The sequence below is a fragment of the Emys orbicularis genome, chromosome 5, assembly GCF_028017835.1.
Source record: "Emys orbicularis isolate rEmyOrb1 chromosome 5, rEmyOrb1.hap1, whole genome shotgun sequence".
NCBI classification, from domain to species: Eukaryota; Metazoa; Chordata; order Testudines; family Emydidae; genus Emys; species Emys orbicularis.
Genome location: NC_088687.1, coordinates 36328025 through 36342598, shown reverse-complemented (window position 1 = coordinate 36342598; position 14574 = coordinate 36328025). Strand labels below are relative to the sequence as shown.

At 44.7% G+C, this 14574-nt stretch overlaps 1 protein-coding gene across 1 annotated transcript in view; it reads right to left on the bottom strand.

Moving 5' to 3' along the window:
- The window catches only part of EMCN (endomucin), a 150596-nt gene that overhangs the window by 34291 nt on the left and 101731 nt on the right, over positions 1 to 14574 (bottom strand). Inside the window, 1 exon segment of the mRNA XM_065405167.1 lies at positions 8273 to 8341. Within this exon segment, the coding sequence (XP_065261239.1) occupies positions 8273 to 8341 (69 nt within the window).

Sequence of the window (14574 nt, the reverse complement as noted above, 5' to 3'; positions counted from 1 at the left end):
AATTCACATGATTGTTAAAAGAATAGGAGTACTTGTGGCACCTTAGAGACTAACAAATTTATTTGAGCATAAGCTTTCGTGGGCTACAGCCCACTTCTTCGGATGCATAGAATGGAATATATATTGAGGAGATATATATACACATACAGAGAGCGTGAAAAGGTGGGAGTTGTCTTACCAACTCTGAGAGGCCAATTAAGTAAGAGAAAAAAAACTTTTGAAGTGATAATCAGGATAGCCCAGTACAGACAGTTTGATAAGAAGTGTGAGAATACTTACATGGGGAGTAAACTGAAACCCACTGAAATTAATGAAGACTCCCAGGGATTTCAATGGACCTTGGATAAGGTCCTTTAAAAATGACCAAAAACATCCTTGCTAAAAGGTTGATGATTATACATTTTCTTTTAGTGACCAAGAAAATATTTCATTGTATAGAAACATTGGACAAGATGAAGTACTGTGTGTTTACTCCAGTTTTATACCCGTGTATAGCAGAGTCACACTGGAATAAGACAGGAATAATGCAGTGGTGAATGAAGTTCATCGTGTTTAATCTAATCACATCAAAGAGCTACAATGGGCTCATAACTTAGTTTCATGCTCAGCTGATGCATCTCTCTCAACAGATATACTTTATAGGGTTCCAACCAGAGAATAAGCCATTTATGGGAGATCTCAAAGGTGTTAGCTACTCTTCCTGGCAAATACTACCACTCCTCCATCTCTAGCCAAAGTTCAAGATTTCATCCATATTTTGTTGCAATTTGAAAATCCAGTGTCACTTTCCAGTTTTCATTATCAGTTTGCCATCATTTTTAATAAAGTTTTATCAGCCACTCAAAGGATAGGACTTTCCCATTTCCAAGGAAAGAGAGCAAGTGGTGGCTCTTACATCTTACTCTGCAGTAGGTACTATGGAAAGCTAGCAGCACTCATCTCCAAAGCTACAGTTAAACAACTTTTAGCAGATCAGTTCCTAGCATCCATGTATGTGGTGATCCATCTGCTTTGAACAGATGCTGAAGGGTTGCTGAGATCTGAAACATATGCATCTGTGTTAAGCTGGAGCTCACATCAGCTGTTATATTTCTTGGAGAATCTAGTCTGAGTTAGAACCATTTTCTGCTGGAAGTGTATAAGGCTAGGTAATAGTGTCTGCTCGCCTCTAAGGGTATGTCTACACTACGAAATTAGGTTGAATTTATAGAAGCCGGTTTTATAGAAATCGTTTTTATACAGTCGATTGTGGGTGTGTCCACATAAAATGCTCTAAGTGCATTAAGTTGGCGGACCGCGTCCACAGTACCGAGGCTAGCGTCTACTTTTGGAGCGTTGCACTGTGGGTAGCTATCCCACAGTTCCCGCAGTCTCCGCCGCCCATTGGAATTCTGGGTTGAGATCCCAATGCCTGATGAGGCAAAAACAGTGTTGCGGGGGATTCTGGGTACATGTCGTCAGCCCCCCCCCCCCCGTGAGAGCAACGGCAGACAATCGTTTTGTGCCTTTTTTCCTGGGTTACCTGTGCAGACGACATACCACGGCAAGCATGGAGCCCGCTCAGCTCAGCTCACCGTCACCATATGTCATCTGGGTGCCGGCAGACGTGGAACTGCATTGCTATACAGCAGCAGCTCCTTGCCTTTTGGCAGTAGACGGTGTATTACGATTGGTATCCATCATCGTCGTACTCCTCAGTGAGTTCGGTCAGAGGCACCTGGGCAGACATGTTTTGTCTCCTGGAGACTCAGTCCTGCTGGCAGTCCTATTGCACAGTCTTGACGATGATGGCTAGCAGTCGTAATGCACCATTTTCTGCCAAGCACCCAGAAGATGCCGATGGCTATCAGTCATGCTGCACCGTCTGCTGCCAGCCTAAGATGTAAAAGATAGATGGACCAGATTTGTTCTGTCTTCATTTGCTTCCCCCTCCCTCCGTGAAATCAACGGCCTGCTAAACCCAGGGTTTTGAATTCAATCTTTGGGGGGGCCATTCTGTGTGACAGTTGTTTGTGTTTCTCCCTGATGCACAGCCACCTTTGTTGATTTTAATTCCCTGTAAGCCATGTCGTCACTCGCCCCTCCCTCCCTCCCTCCGTCAGACAATAGTTTCGCGCCTTTTTTCAGCCCAGACGCCATAGCACTGGGATCATGGAGCCCGCTCAGATCACCGCGGCAATTATGAGCACTATGAACACCACGCGCATTGTCCTGGAGTATATGCAGAGCCAGAACATGCCAAAGCAAAACCAGGCAAGGAGGCGATTGCAGCACGGCGACAAGAGTGATGAAGAAATTGACATGGAATTAGACCTCTCACAAAGTACGGGCCCCAGCAATGTGCAGATCATGGTGTTACTGGGGCAGGTTCATGGGCCCGGGAAACAAGCACAGACTGGTGGGACTGCATCGTGTTGCAGGTGTGGGATGATTCCCAGTGGCTGCAAAACTTTCGCATGCGTAAGGGCACTTTCATGGAACTTTGTGTCTTGTTTTCCCCTGCCCTGAAGCACCAGAATACCAGGATGAGAGCAGCCCTCACAGTTGAGAAGTGAGTGGCGATAGCCCTGTGGAAGCTTGCAATGCCAGACAGCTACCGGTCAGTCAGGAATCAATTTGGAGTGGGCAAATCTACTGTGGGGGCTGCTGTGATCCAAGTAGCCAACGCAATCAAAGACCTGCTGATATCAAGGGTAGTGACTCTGGAAACGTGCAGGTCATAGTGGATGGCTTTGCTGCAATGGGATTTCCTAACTGTGGTGGGGCGATAGACGGAACCCATATCCCTATCTTGTCACCGGAGCACCAAGCCACCGAGTACATAAACCGAAAAAAGGTACTTTTCAATGCTGCTGCAAGCCCTGGTGGATCACAAGGGACGTTTCACTAACATCAACGTGGGATGGCCAGGAAAGGTACATGATGCTCGCGTCTTCATGAACTCTGGTCTGTTTCAAAAGCTGGAGGAAGGGACTTTCTTCCCGGACCAGAAAATAACCGTTGGGGATGTTGAAATGCCTATAGTTATCCTTGGGGACCCAGCCTACCTCTTAATGCCATGGCTCATGAAGCCGTACACAGGCAGCCTGGACAGGAGTCAGGACCTGTTCAACTACAGGCTGAGCAAGTGCAGAATGGTGGTAGAATGTGCATTTGGATGTTTAAAAGCGCGCTGGCGCAGTTTACTGACTCGGATAGACCTCAGCGAAACCAATATCCCCATTGTTATTGCTGCTTGCTGTGCGCTCCACAATATCTGTGAGAGTAAGGGGGAGACATTTATGGCGGGGTGGGAGGTTGAGGCAAATCGCCTGGCCACTGATTACGCGCAGCCAGACACCAGGGCGGTTAGAAGAGTACAGCAGCGGTGCACATCAGAGAAGCTTTGAAAACGAGTTTTGTGACTGGCCAGGCTACGGTGTGAAACTTCTGTTTGTTTCTCCTTGATGAACCGCCCCCCCGGTTCACTCTACTTCCCTGTAAGCTAACCACCCTCCCCTCCCCCCTTCGAGCACCGCTTGCAGAGGCAATAAAGTCATTGTTACTTCACATTCATGCATTCTTTATTAATTCATCACACAACTAGGGGGATAACTGCCAAGGTAGCCCGGGAGGGGTGGGGGAAGAGTGAAGGACAAGGACACACTGCAGTTTAAAACTTTAAAACTTTAAAACTTTAACTCTTATTGAAGGCCAGCCTTCTGATGCTTGGGCAATCATCTGGGGTGGAGTGGCTGGGTGGCCGGAGGCCACCCGACCGCGTTCTTGGGTGTCTGGGTGAGGAGGCTATGGAACTTGGGGAGGAGGGCTGTTGGTTACACAGGGGCTGTAGCGGCGGTCTCTGCTCCTGCTGCCTTTCCTGCAGCTCAACCATACGCTGGAGCATATCAGTTTGATGCTCCAGCAGCTGGAGCATCGACTCTTGCCTTCTGTCAGCAATCTGACGCCACCTATCCTCTTCAGCCCACTACTTGCTCTCTTAAGCCCGCGATTCAGCCCACCACCTCTCCTCTCATTCATATTGTGCTTTTCTGCACTCTGACATTGACTGCCTCCGTGCATTCTGCTGTGCTCTGTCAGCGTGGGAGGACATCTGGAGCTCCAAGAACATATCATCCCGAGTCTGCCGTTTTCTCCTTCTAATCTTCACTAGCCTCTGCAAGGGAGAAACATTTGCAGCTGGTGGAGGAGAAGGGAGAGGTGGTTAAAAAAGACACATTTTAGAGAACAATGGGTACACTCTTTCACGTTAAATTTTGCTGTTCACATTACACAGCACATGTGCTTTCGTTACAAGGTCGCATTTTTCCTCTTATATTGAGGGCCTGCCGGTTTGGTGTGAGAGATCACTCACGCAGAGCCAGGCAACAGATTTCGGCTTGCAGGCAGCCATGGTAAGCCACAGTCTTTTGGCTTTTTTAACCTTCATAACATGTGGGAATGGTTTCAAACAGCAGCGCCCTCATTTCCCATACCAAGCACCCGTTGGGTTGGCCATTTAAAATGGGTTTGCAATGTAAAAGGAGGGGCTGCGGTTTCCGGGTTAACATGCAGCACAAACCCAACTAATCCCCCCCCCCTACACCCAATTCTCTGGGATGATCACTTCACCCCTCCCCCCCACCGCGTGGCTAACATCGGGGAATATTTCTGTTCAGCCGAGCAGGAACGGGCACCTCTGAATGTCCCCTTAATAAAATCACCCCATTTCAACCAGGTGACCGTGAATGATATCACTCTCCTGAGGATAACAAAGAGATATAAGGAATGGATGTTGTCTGCATGCCAGCAAACACCGGGACTATACGCTGCCATGCTTTGTTATGCAATGATTCCAGACTACGTGCTACTGGCCTGGCGTGGTAAAGTGTCCTACCATGGCGGACGGGATAAGGCAGCCCTCCCCAGAAACCTTTTGCAAAGGCTTTGGGAGTACATCAAGGAGAGCTTTCTGGAGATGTCCCAGGAGGATTTCCGCTCCATCCCCATACACGTTAACAGACTTTTCCAGTAGCTGTACTGGCCGCGATTGCCAGGGCAAATTAATCATTAATCATTAAACACGCTTGCTTTTAAATCATGTGTAATATTTACAAAGGTACACTCACCAGAGGTCCCTTGTGCGCCCTCAGGGTCTGGGAGCACGCCTCGGGTGAGTTCGGGGGTTACTGTTCCAGGTCCAGGGTGATAAACATATCCTGGCTGTTGGGGAAACCGGTTTCTTCGCTTCCTTGCTGTGAGCTATCTTCATTGTCTTCATCATCATCTTCCTCGTACCCCGAACCCGCTTCCCTGTTGCGTGATTCTCCATTGATGGAGTCAAAGCACACAGTTGGGGTAGTGGTGGCTGCACCCCCTAGCATGGCATGCAGCTCCACGTAGAAGCGGCATGTCTGCGGCTCTGCCCCGGACCTTCCGTTTGCCTCTCTGGCTTTGTGGTAGGCTTGCCTTAGCTCCTTAATTTTCACGCAGCACTGCTGTGCGTCCCTGTTATGGCCTCTGTCCTTCATGGCCTTTGAGACTTTTTCTAATATTTTGCCATTTCGTTTACTGCTATGGAGTTCAGCTAGCACTGATTCGTCTCCCCATATGGTGAGCAGATCCCGTACCTCCTGTTCGGTCCATGCTGGAGCTCTTTTGCGATCCTGGGACTCCATCATGGTTACCTGTGCTGATGAGCTCTGTGTGGTCACCTGTGCTCTCCACGCTGGGCAAACAGGAAATGAAATTCAAAAGTTCGCGGGCCTTTTCCTGTCTACCTGGTCAGTGCATCTGAGTTGAGAGTGCTGTCCAGAGCTGTCACAATGAAGCACTCTGGGATAGCTCCCGGAGGCCAATACGGTCGAATTCCATCCACACTACCCTAAATCCGACCCGGAAAGGCCGATTTCAGCGCTCATCCCCTCGTCGGAGGTGGAGTAAAGAAACTGGTTTAAAGGGCCCTTTAAGTTGAAAAAAAAGGCTTCGTCTTGTGGACATGTCCAGGCTTAATTCGATTTAACGCTGCTAAATTCGACCTAAACTCGTAGTGTAGACCAGGCCTTAGAGAGCTGATTTTGAACTGTGCTGACAGCTGCTACAGACAGCAGTCTGGATTGATCTTGTACTCTTGTATGATTTTTTTCTTCATTAATCTTTGGTGTTAAAGTTTGTGGGCCAAATTTTCCTCTTAATTTACATGCAAGCAAAACCATCATCTTTAGTGGACTTGTACAGGGTGTAAAAGATAGCAAAATTTGGACCAGTAGGCGTTAAAAGAAACCCAAATAGGTAGTTTGTGATTCCTCAACAGACAGCAGATGTAAACCAGACAGAAACATTGGACTCACCAGACCATAACAAACCACTGTCCATCTAGTCTGTCATCTACCTTCAGCCATGGCCAGTACCTAATGATTCAAAGATGAAACCTCCACACCAGCCAGTTGTTTTGGGGTTACAGCGACATGCAGTCCACTTGCCCATTTAGCTAAGGATGGCTCCAGGGCCCACATATGGCTGTAATCCCACAGGGATCACATGTTCCAAGAGTCACCTCTCTACTGGCAGCAACTCAGGTCTAAGTACTCTACTCATATTTAGTTGCTGTGAGAACAGATTGTTCTGGGGAACATGTATATTCCACAGTGGAGGATCAGTGAGAGAACATAATCTTCATTTATCTTTTTTGATACAATTTATTCAGCGTGGGTGAAATTCCCTCCTGTACAGAGGGATGGCCAAGGTACTGTTATGAGCTGGGTGAAACAGAGTTAAAAGCTCCTTGAGATTGGGCATGAACACACCCTTCAATTACCAATACTGTCAGGATAAGTTAATCACAAGCTCCCTCCACCCAAGACAAAAGTGGTTCTCATCCTGCCCAGGAGTTTTGGGCAGAGGTGTTTTGCTGAGCATTGTCTGGGTAAGTGTGTGCGTGTGTTGGGTATGTTTACATTCAAAACACTGCAGCTGCGCCACTGTAGCGCTTCAGCATGGACAGTACTTATGCCGATGGGAGGGGTATTCGCATTGGCGTCGGTAATCCACCTCCCCGAGAGGTGGTAGGTAGGACAATGGAAGAATTCCTCTGTCGACCTAGCACTGTCTCCACCGGGGGTTAGGTCAGTCTAGCTACATCCTTCAGGGACATGGATTTTTCACACCCCTGAAAGACGTAGCTATGCCGATGTAAGTTCCTAATGTAGATCAGGCCTCAGTGTCACCAATTTTTCCTCTGAACTGGAAAGACCTATTAGACCCTGAGTTTTTGGCTAGCTGCTCAGGTCAGAAGTAGGGATGTAAAATATCAAATGGTTAAACTGTTATCCGGTAAGTGTTAGTCTTACCATTAACCCACCCTAAATGTTAAACCCCGGCGTGCCGGCTGGAGCAGCTCCAGACCCTCTCCCTTTAATCGGTTATCCAGTTAAATGATATAATTTTTATCGTTTAAATAGTTAGCTATTTAAACAATATTTACATCCCTAGTCAGAAGGGGTAACAGTACTACTTATGCCTTACTTAAAACCTGATGTAAAGCCCATTGCAGTTATTTAGAAAGAATCCCATTAACTTCAATGGGCTTTGGATCAGGCCCTTAAGCCCTATATTGAGGGCTGAAGTGGGCACAAAGTTGTGCACAGGCCCTCTGCACTGGACTCCATGTGAGCCTAAAGAGGCAACCTAATGAGGAGATTCTCTTAATTCTATCTGTAATTCTATCCTTTACAGTTAAATCTCAACAACTGATTTGGGGCCTTCAGTAGTATCTAAGCCTTGTGTCTAATACACAGTATTTGGATCTCCTAAGTAGATAGAGCAGTTCTTGTGCCAATTCTCTAAAGAGGCTGACTCATTCAGATATAGCCAGTGCTTATAAATGGAAGAGCTGCACTGAGCCTGCTAGAGATTTGGGTTTTGATAAAACCCATAACTCAGATCTACAAGAGACTTAATTTGATGTAGGAAGTAGAAGGAGACAGTGTAAATCTGAGTTCTCTGCTTATTACAATGCCAGTGTTCTGTAATAGAATCCCCTGCTGGTTCCTCTTGGGCACTCAGTGATCCAGATCTGCCCTTCCCACTGACACATCACTGCAGTATTTCATCATGTGCCTATTTCGCCAGCTGCAGAAAAGATTTCTGCATGCTTAACAGGAGGATGCTGAATTCACAGCAAAGCATCACAGCAGAGAAAGCAGGTTGCTGCTGTAAAACACAGTCACATCATTGTTTAATGGGTCTGTTGTCAACAGTTGATTATAAATAAGATTTTAAAGGGATGCCTTACCAGCCGTCATCCTAGTGGAGTCTGATGCTGCCGTCACAGAACTCCCTGGCAGTGATTCAGTTTTCCCTGCTGATATTTTGGTAGGATAAATGACAGTATGTTAACCACTGTTCTCAACACATATTTGTCAAAGGAATAATCAGCAGGAAAGCAAGGGGGGAAAACTGGAGCTGTTCTGTAAATCTGCTGTCTGAGCATCAGGTTTTGCCTACTACTTGTGTCCAATAGCCCTTCATTTTCTTTTAATGAACTGAAATGTTACATATATCCTCTCTTGATCTCAGGGTGAATTACCACTTATCTTATATACAATCCACATACATTTCAGTTTTTCCACATAGTGCTCTTAATTTCCCTCCCCGCAGGCTACTAGCTAACTAGTTTTGATATTAGAACCACATCAAATAAGCCAAAAATGATTGTGAAGTGCAGAGAACATCAAAACCAAAATTATCTGTGTGTAAAAAATGATGTATAGTCAACCAACTTAGTAATTCATAGACACACTTCAAAAATTGAGGCTACTTTGGTTAAGCATCTTTCAGGCCAAAAGAAATAGTGTGCGTTTCCAGTCAAAATCTTTCTATTTCCCGTAAGAGATTTTAAGTGGAAAACGAAGTGATTTCTGTGGAGCTTATACCTTACACATACACACACAGAGGACCAAATTTTATAAGAGGATTCACTCAGGCCTCTAATTTTGCACCTATAGTCAACAGCACATGCAGCTGATTGCAGATGTGAATAAAACCCAGCTCTTATCAGCACAACTCAAAAGCACATTATAAAGGAAGTCAGCATCATTATCCCCATTTAACAGATGGGGAATCTGAGGCACAGAGCAAGGAAGTGACTTTTCCAAGGTTACCCAGCAGGCCAATGGCAGAACCAGGTCTCCCAAGTTCCAGTCCAGTGCTCTATCCACTAGGGCATAGTGCAACATCAAAATCCTCAGGGATTGGGATGCCCAATCCCCATTCAAATTAATGGTAAATCATTGTTCAAATAATCAAGGCAGCTTTGAAAACCTCACAGTAAATGTCTACTTGATTGTGCCCCTGGTAGTCAGAGGTCTAAATTATATTAATTATAGAATTCGAATATTTATATACACACTTGATTGTGTCTGGTCTTTTGCATCTGTAGTTCACTACAAACAAAAATACCAGAGAGACAAAGCGGGTGAGGTAATATATTTTATTGGACCAACTTTTGCTAGTGAGAGAAACAAGTTCTGGATCTTACACACAGCTCTTGTTTGGGGCTGTGGACTGCAGGGCAGATGCAGTAGTTTTGATTTAGTAAAAGCTACTGGGGTTGTCCTCAAATATTAATAAAAGACAAAGGAGAGTGGCCTAATATGTTTGGCCTAATATATCAATAAACAGAGGGAGAGGGAAAGAGTGCCTGTGGAGAGGAAGAAATATGGTAGACTGAGAAAAGAGGCTATTTCATTCTTTCACAAAGCACACAGACTTTGTGAGGGCTTTTTCCAAATTTATAATGAAAGGTGACAGCAGCAACAGAAATAGTAGCAGAGATGGGGAGAGCTGTCAAATCTCTGCTGTGTGGATGGGATCATCTTCTGGAGCTTTTACCAGGGGTTGGCGTGGGGAAAGTGATTTCCCCAGTTAAAAAGCAATATATATGTTCTTTTGCAGAAAGTCCTAATTTTTATTATAGATCCAGCCTAGTGGTTTTTTTAAGGTGAAATTTAAAATTTTATTAGGCAATCTTGAATTATTGTCATTTGTACTCTGAGACACACTGAAGATGGGGTGGTGGGAGGGAATGAAGAGTAATTGAAAAAGAAAGGTAGTGGCCAATATTCTAATAGACTAGTCTCCATTTTATGGGGAAAATTCTGGTCTGTCTTGTGTACTTGTCACAGAGGGAAACGAGGACACAGGAAACTCCCCCCCACATCCCTCCAGTGTGCAAATAAAGATGGTGGAATGCAGGTAATGAAGCCACGATCACCTTTCATGAAAAATTATGAGGTTTCAAAATTTGTTTCCATTCTGCATCAAAACAAGAGTGACTCACCCCAGAATAGCCAATTGAACATTTGGGATGCAGGAAACCTAGGTTCAAATTCCTGCTGTTAATCAGGCAGAATAGTGATTTTAAACTGGGTCTCCCTCCCCCATCCCAGGTAAGCGACCTACCAGTCTTGCTATTCTGCAGTATCGCTTTCATCAGAAATTCCATCCTGGACTTGAAAAACCTTCCCAACAATATTTTTTGTCAAAACTGTTACATTTCTGCAAAACATTCTGGCTTTGATGAAATTGCATTTTGGGATGGAAAAAAATTTGTTGATTTTTTAAAAATCCAACACTACCCTTGCCCTCCAGAGACAGCTATATACTGTCTTATTAATTTGCAGATGCAGTTGGAGGGCGGGGAGATGGATGGAAGAAAGCTTGCTGTGTTTCTTCTCCCCCTAGAGTGGGCATGCAAGAAAGGCCACCCTTCATGTTGTTTCCAATCAAAACCTTAACAGTGAATGAAAATTGAAATTACCCTACTTTGATTACGGGGCTAAATCCCACAGTCCTTAATCAAAGCTCCCATTGATTTAAAGAGAGTAAAGGTTGGGTAAGGACTGCAAATATAATCAGGGAAAATTTGCTTCTTTGGTAGTAGTCTATAAATGGGAATTAGTTGGTTAAATTGAACATTTTAATTTCTTACTCCAAGTGGCAGGTAAGTAAGTAAGATCACATAATAAGCACCACCCATTAAGATGCAGACAGGCTGAGGGAGTGTTGGGTGGACAGGGAAAATCATATCAATTGAAATGGTCCTGAATTAAAATGTCAGCACCCATTTCAATTCAAATACCCACAAATTTTGAGGCCCTATATCTTTGGGCCTTTTCCAGCTCAAGGCCATCTCTATGTATTAATGTATGTTTTGCTTATGGAATATACCACTCACCAGACTTCCCCCACTTTCTTTCTTCCCTATTGCTTCAAAATATTAAAGAGGTTTCCAAGGCTGGACTACTCCAGGGTATCAATACTGACCACCACCTGGAACTAAGCTGCACAGACAGGCATGCTTTTCCTCATCAGCATTTCCTCACATACCAGGAGCCCTACCTGTCGGTATGTTTTAGTTCCAGATGGGTGTGCTGCACTGATACCCTTGAGTCAGGAACCTCTATCAAACCAAAAGGAGCCACATTAGTGATTTTTGCTTAGGGCTTTTGACACTTTCTCCCACACTTCAACAGCTTCTGCATTGGGGATATTTTAGCCTGTTGTTCACCCATGCTTTCTGCAATAACAGAACCTGAATGCTGGTCAAAATACAGTGGAAAAGGAGGACCAAACACATTAGACTGTTCAATACAAAGGCAAAGCCTGAATTTTGATGCGTACTGAATTTGAAGGTGTAACTGACAAGTAAAAGAGAGGACTAATTTTCAGGCCCAAAGGGTGGGGACTGGGAGTAATATTGTTACTATTGTTAATATTGTTAAAATTGTTACTCTTCCCTAGCCTAAATTATCCTATGCTCACTTTGAAGCAGTTAAATCCATTAGATTATAGAACACAGATTTAAGGAAAGAAAAAGAAGCCTTGGTGACTTATACCATTTAAAACTAGACTCGACAAGATTTTGGAAAATATGCTGGGAAGCCATCACGCACTATTAGGGTGCTGGACTACATAACCAAATAAATATTTCCATCTTTAAGTCCTATGATAACTTAAAAAACGAATATTTTAAAGGCCCCAATTCAGTGAAGCACTTAAGCAAGCTATATGGTGAAGTCCTTTCCTATTTGGTAAAGCATCTAAGCATATGTAAAAAGTGCATCCTTCAGTGTTTTGCTGAAACGGGGCCAAAGTATTATTCTAGCTTTGAAAAGTAATGGTGAAAATGGCACCTTCTTACTCAATAGATCTGCTCAGAGTCACATCTATTTACTTTAGGGACAAAAGTTTGTACTAAATTTAACTCCCTTCAGAATGTACCTTTTACAGATGGAAAACGGAGAGGGCGCCTATAAAGATTTTAGAGAGCCAGTTTAAAGAAATCTTGCACATGGGAGGGGACAGCAGCCCCTAGAGGAAAGAAAGGGCCCAGGGAGGAAACACATTTTTTAAAGGGGGGGGAGGGAAGGTAAATGACAGAATGGGAGTAGCCTACGACTGGCTCACATGGGCCAAATTGGGAGATAATTTATTAGGACTGGATGATTAATCAGTTAAAGGGATTCAGGTCATCGGCTGCTGGGACTGTTAAATGGGAGAGAGGGAGGCTGGAAAAAGGGCAAAGAAGCTCAGGATCTCAGAGAGGTGAGACCTCTTATTCCCCCACCCTGTGCCATCAGGGTATGTTGAAGCTTGGAAAAAGCCTTAAGGTGATGGGACACGAAGCTGCATAAGACATAAATGAAGTACACTATGGTGAATTTACATAAGTGTGTGTGAGGACTGCTTGCAAAGGGAAATCCAGGGTGAAGAGCCCACCCTGCAACACTTACACTGATTTTACACCTAATGCAACACCGCAGAATTCATTGCAGCTGCTCATGATTAGAATCAGGCCCTTGATGTTTACTGAAGTGAAAGACTTACAGTTGGCTAGGGCAAGGCATATTTCAGACTGTAACTCTGCCAATGTAACTCAACTCCAGCTAGCTACATTACCACCTGTTATTTCAACCTTAGGTCTCTCTGGAGCACAGACTGCCAACTGTACTGGATTTTACGATCTGAGAAATTTTCCTCATAGGGGGTCCAATCCTGAAGTCCTTAGGCAAAATTTCAATGAGAATGCATCTCATTGATAGTTTTAGCTGACTAGGGAATAGAGACTTCAGGAGTGGACCCTGCATTTGGAAAGATTCCAAGTAAAAAGGAAAAAGGATATATGTTAAAATAGGTTAAAATGAAAAGCAGTATGTTTCGGGGGGGGGGGGGAAGAGTTCTGCTCTCACTGACACTGGTGTAAATCAGAAGTAACTATTTGCTTCAGTGGAGATATGACTTTTGATTTACATTGTTGAGAGAGCAGAATTAGACCCAGTGTTTGCTCACACATTAATAGATAAGACATCATCTGGAGGAGTAGTTAATATTTATTCTTTGGAGATTCTGGGATTTCTTACCCTAGGGAAAAACAAAACAAAACCCAACTTTGGAATTAAAAAGAGCTCTGGTCATGTGGGTGGTAGGATCAGATGCAGGGCCAGCTCCAGGCACCAGCTGACCAAGCACGTACTTGGGGCGGCACCTTGTAAGGGGCGGTCAATCTTGGGGTGGTGGTGGGTGCTCGGGTTTTTTTTTTGTTTTTTTGTTTTGGCGGGGCAGCGCTTGAGGTTTTTGTTGTTGTTTTTGTTTCAGCCGGGTGGCGCTCGGGGGGGGGGGTTGTTTTTGTTTCGGCGGCGTGGTGTGGCGCTTGGGGGAGGGGTTCGGCGGCGCGGCACTGGAGGGGGGGGTGTTACGGCGGGGCGGCGCTCTTTTTCTTTGCGTGGGGTGGCAAAAAAGTTAGAGCCAGCCCTGATCAGATGAGCCAGTCAAGTGTCCTTTGTCCTATTTGAAATCCACAGGACTGATTGACAGGATACTCAATTCGGCAACATAAATACACCTCTACCCCAATAGAATGCTGTCCTCGGGAGCCAAAAAAATCTTACCGCGTTATAGGTGAAACTGCGTTATATCGAACTTGCTTTGATCTGCCAGAGTGCACAGCCCCGCCCCCCGCAGCGCTGCTTTACTGCGTTATATCTGAATTCATGTTGTATTGGGTCGCGTTATATCGGGGTAGAGCTGTAGTCAGAGATAATTAGTAAAATGAACTCAGTAGGTTGCATCGGTCAGTCTGACTACTGACCAGTAATGTTGGATGTCTTCTGCAGGCTGAATTTTTCTGAGAGGAGGGGGGAAAGATTAGTGAAAATGTTCAGCCGTTTCCAAGAATAAGGCTAGGGAAATATATGTTGTTTTGCTCATGTTAAAAAATTCTGGTAATCTTTTCTTTAATCAGCTGTAGCACCCTTAATCTTTGGAGCAAGGACTTGAAATTTGGCAGGGAATGGCTGTTTTCTCAAGGATGTGCCTTTTTCCATCCTCATGAAAATTCACCAAAACTTGGCCTTTGAAAAAAATCACAGTTCACACATGCTTAATAGAGACTTCTTCAGATTTAGCAGCTAAAATCTCTGAAGATTCCATCCTCACTGAAGATACTCCATCCCCTCACAGCTTCTAAGGCTGACAGAATTTGTTTTTTCAGTTTGCTTTTTTTAAAAACCTAGGAAATTGCATTAAAAGACCCTA